Here is a 9,002-nt window from a genome sequence, read left to right on the forward strand (position 1 = left end):
TTTATGTAACAATGATTAGCCTCAGATGTGTCTTGAATATTTTCAGTTGCCAAATATTAACAAACATGGACTTGGATCCTCTTCATTGTGTCTTAAGTAGGTTAGTTAGATCTCTCATTTGCTGCTTTGTTTTACTCTGGGAAACAATCAGGGGGAGGCACTGAAGAGTGGATACTGTTAAGTTCTAGTTCAGATTTAGCACTACTGGTGGCCTTGAGCTTCTTTTGTAAATTGGAGAAAATCATATCTATTTCATAGGGTTATGATGAAAATAACATAATGACAATTGCATGTAAAATGGCATAATATATGTAAAAATGCTTTACAAAGCATTTACTAAAACTTGAATATTAACTTTAAAAAAAACTTTCAAAAAAATAAATAAAAACTTTCACTCCTTTTTCTGTGAAATTAGGTTCCAAGTTTTGAGTTGTTATACCTTTATTGTTTCACATATTAATTGTTTTGATACAACATTTTAGCAGTAATTAGGTGATGGCCTAAAACAATTCTAGGAGTTACCCAGGAGAATTGTTCAAAATTGAAAACCTATATTGATCAGACTGTAGTGTCCCATACTAGAAAATGGCATACATCACTAAAAAATAAATTCCATTTTTTTAAGAGCAGAGAAAAATTATTGGCTTTTATTCTTAAACCAATTTATTTGTTGTACATTTAAATATTCCTTCTTAGGAACATTTTTCTCTTGATCCTGAATTATTCATTACTTGTTTTTAGATCTTTTAAAAGTGCAAATTTAGCATGTGATTTGCTTTTATGAGTTAATTGTATAGGCAGTTGCTTTAAGATGCCTTTACTTTCAGTACTTTGGTCATTTTAAGTTTGGTAATACTTTTGCTTGTTTAATGTTTATGTGATATATGTAATATAATGAAAGGTGCTTAGAATATATATAATTTACAAATATTTAAGAGTCTTCTTTGTGGTAAGCAGTGTGTTAGGTACGTAGGAAATGGCTGTGAAGGAGGTATACATGATCCCTGCCCTTGTTGAGCTCATCAGCTAGGAGAGATGACACAGTCATTAAATGTTGAATGGGAGACCTTTGAGTTAGGAAGATGTTAAAATTACAGTGAAAGTTGATGGCAGCTTGGGCTAGAATGGTATTATTAGGGATAGTAAGAAAAGGGTTGATTTGAGAGATTTAAGAGAATTGAAATACTCAGTGCTTGGATGTATGTGATGGTGGGGGCTAGAAAAGTTTAACAGTGACTCCTGGGTTTCAGATTTGAGGTATTGGTAGGATGGAGATCAAATTGTGGAAGAGGAGTTAGTTGATCATGATTTCAGTTTTGGATATGATGAATTGAGTTATATTCTTTTCCCTATTATTTACATCTGTTTGAATTCTTGTCAAATGTTTTGATAGCTTGAGATAGAACAGAGACTCATAGGCTTCACTTAGGGCTTTGTTTAATTCTATTTTGCTCTTTTTGTCCCACTTCAAACACCTGAGGGTTATGACATCCCAACAGTAACTATGGCTCACTGTGTTGATAATTCTCCATGAGGTTGGTTGAGAATCAATAGGTAGGCAAATAGGGCTGTGTATCTAAAAGGCGAGAGGATGGGATAGAGGAAGTTTAGGTAAAGGAGGGTAAAAACAAATTAAAAAAAAATAGTGCTGTATCAAAAAGTACCACTTCTTTATTGTCAAGGCCATTGGTTTGGTAATATTAAAGAAGACTCAGAAGTAAATACTTGATGTGCTCTTTTGTTAAGTGTTGATGTTCATATAGTATAGTCAGTTGTTCTGAGACTGTAGTCTCCCAACTAGCAACATTAGCATCAACTGGCAATTTTTTAAAAATACAGATTATTGAGCTCCACCCTAAATCTACTCAGAAACTCTGGAGGAGGGTCTCAGCATTCCGTTTTAGCAAACCCTCCAGTTTAACTAATGTTTGGGTACCTTTTGCCTAGAATCAGCAAAGGGCAGAGAAGTTAATATTTTAGACTTTGCAGACTATAGATCTCTGGTGCAGCTGTTCCACTCTGCCCATTGTATTGAGAAAGCAGTCCTAGACAGCATGTAAACAAATGAGCTTGGTTGTGTTCCAATAAAACTTTACAGAAGGGCAGCCCCGGTGGCGCAGCGGTTTAGCGCCGCCTGCAGCCCGGGGTCTGATCCTGGAGACCTGGGATCGAGTCCCGTGTCAGGCTCCCTGCATGGAGCCTGCTTCTCCCTCTGCCTGTGTCTCTGCCTCTCTCTCTCTCTCTCTCTCTCTCTCTCTCTGTGTTTCTATGAATAAATAAATAAAATCTTTAAAAAATAATTTACAGAAACAGTCACTAGCCACGTTTGGCCCAAGGGATATAATTTACAGATTCTGGTGGAGATTCTAGACAATATGACAGTTGTTGCCAGGATAAATGGTGACAAATTAATGAAAATATAGGAGCTGGTGGTTGATTTGAATAATTTCAAGTACTGGTCAGTTTTCTTCAAGGTTTTTATTGTTGATTTTTTCTTCTTCATATTTTTGTCACACTATTTTTCTCCACAAGGAAATACTTCGTCTTTGTTTTAGTATAAAACATGTATTCTCATTGCCAAAACTTCCAAACAACACAAAAAATAAATAGAACAGAAAATGTTCACATTTCTACCTCCCCTTGCCCCAAGAGAAAATTACTGTTAAAATTTCAGTGACCATTTTTCTGGGTTCTTTCTGTACATCATTAACATTTATTTTACCATCAATTTTAAAACAGATGTATGTTTTTCTTAAATATTTGAAATGTTTATATGTGATTTGTCAAATTATGAATTATAAAGTTAATTTCAAAAATATAAAATGGTAACTTAGTTTTCTCATTTTTTTGAAGGTTGTTTTGGAAACAGAAATAACGAATAAGTCTGCTTTGAAACTTTATGAAAATCTTGGTTTTGTTCGAGATAAGAGGCTGTTCAGATACTATTTAAATGGAGTTGATGCACTGCGACTTAAATTGTGGCTGCGTTGAGAAACTGACATCGAGGAACAACTTTCCAACCATGCAGAATCGACCTTTGCATGCAATGCAATTTGTACAGAATTGCTTTGCAGGTGGATTTAGTAATTTCCATGCAGCTCTTATCTGTCAGTGTCTCATTGAGTGTCGCACAATATTTGTTGCACTTTGGCATGGCGCATTTGTTCTGAATTAAAAGAGATTGTTTTAAACTTAAAGAGTTCTTTTGGTACCAGCAAGATGTGCCAGTTGATAGCCAAGATTTGTTTGTTCATTTGCAAAGTCTGATGACAATGTCATTTACACAGTGATCATTTTGTCACAGAACCAGTAAGTGGAACATGATTTTTGTTCCTTAAAAAAAGCCAATATAGATTGTAAAAATCTCTAAGTATACTAACATTTCACATGAAACCTGCCATAGTTTTCTGAAGGGGGTGGGGGAAAAGCTTCAATTTTAGGTTTTATTTTTTCAATATTAAATTTTCCATTCTTGAATATTGGTACCTCAGTGATTAGTGAATGAAAAAAAAATGTTATGTAGGGTTGGGTGTGTCTTACAATGAGTAAAGATAACAATTAAATTGCGTCTGCCAGTGCCTGTGTAGATAAGTATATTTGTCTTCATCTCTAGTTTTTGAATGCATGCTATCTTTTCCTTTTCTTTTAAGGCCTTTGCAAGCAAACTTTTGTTTTTATTTAAATTCTAAATTTGATAATAAATTATTTCAGATTTTTATAATTTGGATACTTTTTTCCAGGTGAGTGACAGAGTGGTTTACTGTAAAGTCCCTTCTTTCCTTACAGTAAGAAGTTGAATCTACTTGGAAAATCTTTGAGAAATGACTCAAAAGGGATGAGAAAAGTTGATGGAGCCGGGAATTGCTGGGGTTTTGGATGCACTTTTTTTTTTTTTTTTTTTTTGAGAGTGAGGGAATTTTTGGAAAAGAATAGAAAATTAATGTAAATTGGTATGATTTTATTTAATCAAAATTATTGCTAAGCTGTGAAGAACAGCTTTTACAAAGTAATTGGAACTTTTTTCCCACTTGATATGGATTTCACATTGCTTCTATTTCTTAAAACGCTTCACTTTTGGTTCTTGGTCTTGGAAATAAATTTCAAGGTGCATTGTATCCATTTTAAACTGATTTTATTTTCTTTTCACTTATTTGAGCAAATTCTTGAGGAAGCTTTTGCTTATTTCTCAGAAAAACAAAAGGGAAAATTGTAAAAAATTTTTGGAATGAGTTCTATGGGTTTTCTTAATAGTTATCACCATGTTCAGTTACATTGTATTTTGGCCAGTCTGTGCAATGTAACAGATTTTAAAGGTAATTGCTTCCAATTGAGTCAGGAAACCTGTGATGGGTAATTTAACTGGAAAACCTAACTACCCATAAAAAAAAAAAAAAAAAAAAAAATTAATGCTCTGTGAAAAGTGTAATTTTTTAGGAATCTATGTTATTCTTTCTTTAATTTGGATATGCTCTACTTCTGCTCTAGGATTTGGTTTGAATTTTATTTTATGGCTATAATTACTGTATTTTTAAAAACCCTACCTCCATTAACAGTTGGTAAAAGCCCCCTTTCAGGAAAGTTTGTTGCCTTTTTTTTTTTTTTTTTAAAAAGGAAAGCTGCTCCTTGCTCAGTGTAGTGTCTTAAAAGTGAACATGGTATTAAGTACTTTTAAAATAATGATATACAGATTTGGTGAAAATAAAATCCTCCTGCTGGTGGAATCATTCATCGTTCCTAATTTTTAAAGACAACTTTTTCTTTTCCATTTTATATTGCTCTTGAAAGTTTAATGGGCAGAGTACTAAATACATTAAAAATGTGATGATCACACAATACTCAACTTTCCAGCTGACGATTTTGAGTATGTCTTTGCTCAAATGTCATTTGGGCTCCAGCATTTAGAGGAATGCCAATCCTAGTGATGCTTCTGTTATTTTTAATATGGAAGGAACTGAACCAAAACAGTTATCAAATTTTATCTCACCATTTTATATTTGACTTGCTGATTCATGAGTAATGATTGTTGATGAATATACATTTGCTTGACTCACTAATGGGGACAGTTGTAAAGCAGATATATGCTAGATTTTTACTTCCAACATTATGTTTTTAGCAGGTTGTCAATGAAACCATCTCTATTGATCTTTTACCCCAGAATTGACTAGGTTTTGCTGAACTGACTGGGTGTTTGTAAACATGACCTTAACCAGTGACTAAAATGTCAGATGGCTGCTGTATTATTCAGTTGGTGTATGTTGAATATACATGTCTCCCTTATGTTTTTAATTGGTTATGCAAAAATTGTTTAGTTAAGTAGACTAAAATTTTAATATCTAGCATGATAACCCAGCAGCAAAACTCATAAGTGTCCATTCCAATTGAAGTAGCATCATACATTAATTTACTTTTTGATATCAGGCTTTCATTTTTCTTATATAATATTAAAACCATCCCATTTAAAAATGACAGAGTGAGTTCACTTGGCTAAAACTGAGCAAAATTGGTGCAACTTTCTTTTAATGGGGTGCTGCCTCTTTAAGACTGACTGTACTATCCACTGACACTGGTTTGGCAGTTGATACTGCTGAACATTTTTATACATGCTACCATGAAGCTATATATGTTAGTATTGAAGAAGCTAACGGGTATGCTATCATTTTTGATATGTGGGCTAATTGTAATTTCCCTTACATTAGGATGAAACTACTCTAGAGAAGTCCACAGATCAGAAACCAAACAGTAGTTTTTGAAGTTGAAGCCAACAACAACAACAACAAAAAAAAAAAAAAAAAAAAAAAAAAACTTACTATTAAAAAAAATTGGTTTTAATATTTTCTGCCTCTTCCCCAAATTACCCTCCCTACTTGCTTGACAAATCTATGTAAAGGAGTTTGTTTGTCACATGTTTTAATTTTACTTGCCCTGTGTTATGGTATTGGCTGACATGTATAAGACTGGATGTGTATATTTATTATGGTGTTTGAAAATCATGAAGTTCATCACTTTCCAGGAGCATAGATAAAAGCAAATTGGTAGTGCATCAGAGTTACTTTTCAGTGCACCATGACATCACTAAAATGAGTGCTATAATGTTACAGGGCTTTCAGGTTTGTAAAAACATAACCATAAATTATATTGACGTCAGATATGAGTTGAGTATCTATAAAATATCACGTGTATCTCAAAATATTGGACTGCTGTTTGATGACTGGATATTGCTGCATAATTTTCTTCTATTGTCCCATATCCTTTTGGACAGAGAGATTTAATGGGATTTGAAATGTGCAAGCTGTCTAAATAAGATGCAGTCAAATAAAGTTGGTTAAGTTGTGTTTGCATTTTTCTTTTAGATAGAGCTGTGTGCATTTTATGATTGAGTTGTTCTGTTTTTACCTACTAAGAAAGAAGACCAAGCAATCCATTCATTTCCCCACTTCCTGCCTCCCATCCAAGAATTACTGGGAAGAAGTGATATATAATTATCTACTTTGTGTTCTGACAAAGTAAATATGAAAATGACCACATGAATTTGATTTTCCTAAAAGTAATCAAAGTCAACTCAATATCAGCTATCGATACAAATGAGAGCATTTTTTGCATGGATAAAACCAAAACTTGTTTTTTTGTCCTTGTCCCATAGCAATTTATTTCTAAGACCATTTTTAATTTACTACCTTTTTTGTTTGTACTTAATGTTTTTTCTCCCCTTGCTAAGACACCAAAGTAAAATAGAGCAATATCTAGGCTATTTGCTTTATTCTTGTGAGAAGCTTTAAATGGTAGTAATGTTTGCTTTTATATTTGAAGATTTGTGGATATTAGTGGAAGAAAGGGAAGTTTTAAATATGAACGCTAAATTTTCATCATCCATACAGCATTCACTTCATTCTTTTATAGTTAGGGAAAATGAGTTTGTTTTACTTGAATCTTATGTAGAACTCCTGAATACCTCATAAATTGTCTAAATAATGATCAGAAAGTTGATACCATCCTTTGACACTTAAGAGCAGAGATCACTATTAATCTGTAGCCCAGAGATATAATACTTTTAAACAATTAAGAGTGGAAAAGCTCATGAGCATATATAGCACACTGCACTTTCTTCAGATCAGTGCTGCCCAATAGCACTTTTTACAATAAAAATGTTCTTTATGCCTTCCAATATGCTAGTTACTAATCACATGTAGCTAGTGATTCCTTGAATAGTAGCTATTATGATCGAAGAACTGAATTTTTAATTTTAATTGAAATTTAAGTAGTCACATGTGGTTACTGGCTACTATATTGGACAGCATAGCTTTAGATCCTATTTAAGCAGTAATCACTAAGGAAAGCATTTTTTAAATAAGATTTTTAAGACTACTAATTTATTGAAATGTAAAATGGAAGCATCATGATTAAGAATGATCTCTGAGCAAGAGTATAGCACTGTTTACGTTGACCTTCTGTTTCATCCATACAGTATTTGATACCACCCTCCATTGTGATACAACCCTTCTGAGAAAAGCAGCCCTTTCAATTTTTATTTGGAATTTTTTGGGTTGCAAGAGATGCAGATTCGAGGGCCAAAAATTAGTTTTTGATGAGACTGTCCTCTCTTTTTTAGTGTTAAAATATTTTACATTGTTAAACCTAATAATTTCTCATTGTAAATGAATTTGAAGTCATTTTACCTCTAAATAAGATTGGTCATTTCTCATTTTACCAGTGGTCAAACTAGAACATGGAAGTATATCATATTTATACTTTAATTCTGGAAGATCATTCATGCTGACGTGAAGGCAAGTGTTTTTGCTTCTGTGAACGAGATTTTGCTGGGTTCTCTGGCTATGCGATGTGTCACCTTTGATTCTAGCTGGTCATCTAGTTTGTGTAATTCATTAAAAGGGCAGGAGCGGGGTAGAAAATACCTGGCCAAAGGGAGCACCAGGCTTGGTATAGCTCCTTCACACTGCTGGGGAAAGAGCTCAGAGCCTATGTTTGTTTGATAGTGATCAGTGTTTAATTGTTGTATGAAAAGACCTAGGGATAACAAAGACCACCCAAGTGCCAAAATCTATCTATACTACTTTAAAAAAAATGTGAACAATGGAGGGGTTATAATGTAAGGTTTTAATAATGCTAAGAAATAAGCTCATTTTTAGTTATGGATTTTCATTACTACCTCTGCTGTATAAATATATCTCAGTTTTCTAATACCTCAATTTCCTGAGAATCTGTATGTACGTTTTTGTAAATAAAAGAATTTGCCACATGCTAGGGGAAGGACCTGGCTTTTAAAGAAATTGTATAAAGACCTTTATTACTGGATTTGTTAAACAGTGAATTGATTTGAAACTTCCTTAAAACATTTTTATAGCCTTTTCTGGTCCCCTTGACTCAGGTGGTGTTTTTTTTTTTCTTCTTTTTTTTTAGTAAACATATCTTATTTAGTGAGATCTGTGTTCAGGAAGTGTGTGCCCTCATTTGTTAATTTACAACTGCAAAGATTTGTATGTCTCCTATGTTTTCCTTTCATGCCAAAGAATCACTTTTTTTTTTCTTAAAAGCCAGCAGGTTGCACAAACCAACAAAAAAACACCCCTTTTTTGCCCCTTAAACTGGCATTCTTAAGTTTTATTTCCTGAGACTTAGATATTTTCCAGGAGAAAATATCTTCAATTTTTTTAGTTAAAGCTAGTGGTAATCATTTGTGCAAATACATGTTTTTAGGAATGCATTAGTTCCATTAAGGAAGTAATGACAATTTTAAGGAACTGTGCTGCATTAAATCCACAACTGCATGAACCTTTTTAAAGCCCATATAAGATAAAATTGCTAAATTGTGTGTGTGTGTGTGTGTGTGTGTGTGTGTGAACTGCTCAGGATTCAATGACCTAACTTCGAGGGGATTGATCACTATCATCTTTAGGGCCAGATTTCCCGTGATTGCACACAGCTATTGATCTTTTTAAGGGGGCTAAACCTGCTGCCTTAAAGCTAAACCTGCTGCCTTTAAACTT

General features: G+C 33.4%; 1 protein-coding gene across 1 annotated transcript in view; it reads left to right on the forward strand.

Moving 5' to 3' along the window:
- NAA30 (N-alpha-acetyltransferase 30, NatC catalytic subunit) overlaps positions 1 to 6,351 on the forward strand; it is a 20,455-nt gene extending 14,104 nt beyond the window's left edge. Inside the window, exon 5 of the mRNA XM_038544806.1 lies at positions 2,854 to 6,351. Within this exon, the coding sequence (XP_038400734.1) occupies positions 2,854 to 2,991 (138 nt within the window). The 3' untranslated portion in view covers positions 2,992 to 6,351. The remainder of the gene's footprint in view (positions 1 to 2,853) is intronic.
- Positions 6,352 to 9,002: the final 2,651 nt, after the last annotated feature.

Source organism: Canis lupus, chromosome 8, assembly GCF_011100685.1.
Source record: "Canis lupus familiaris isolate Mischka breed German Shepherd chromosome 8, alternate assembly UU_Cfam_GSD_1.0, whole genome shotgun sequence".
Lineage (NCBI taxonomy): Eukaryota > Metazoa > Chordata > Mammalia > Carnivora > Canidae > Canis > Canis lupus.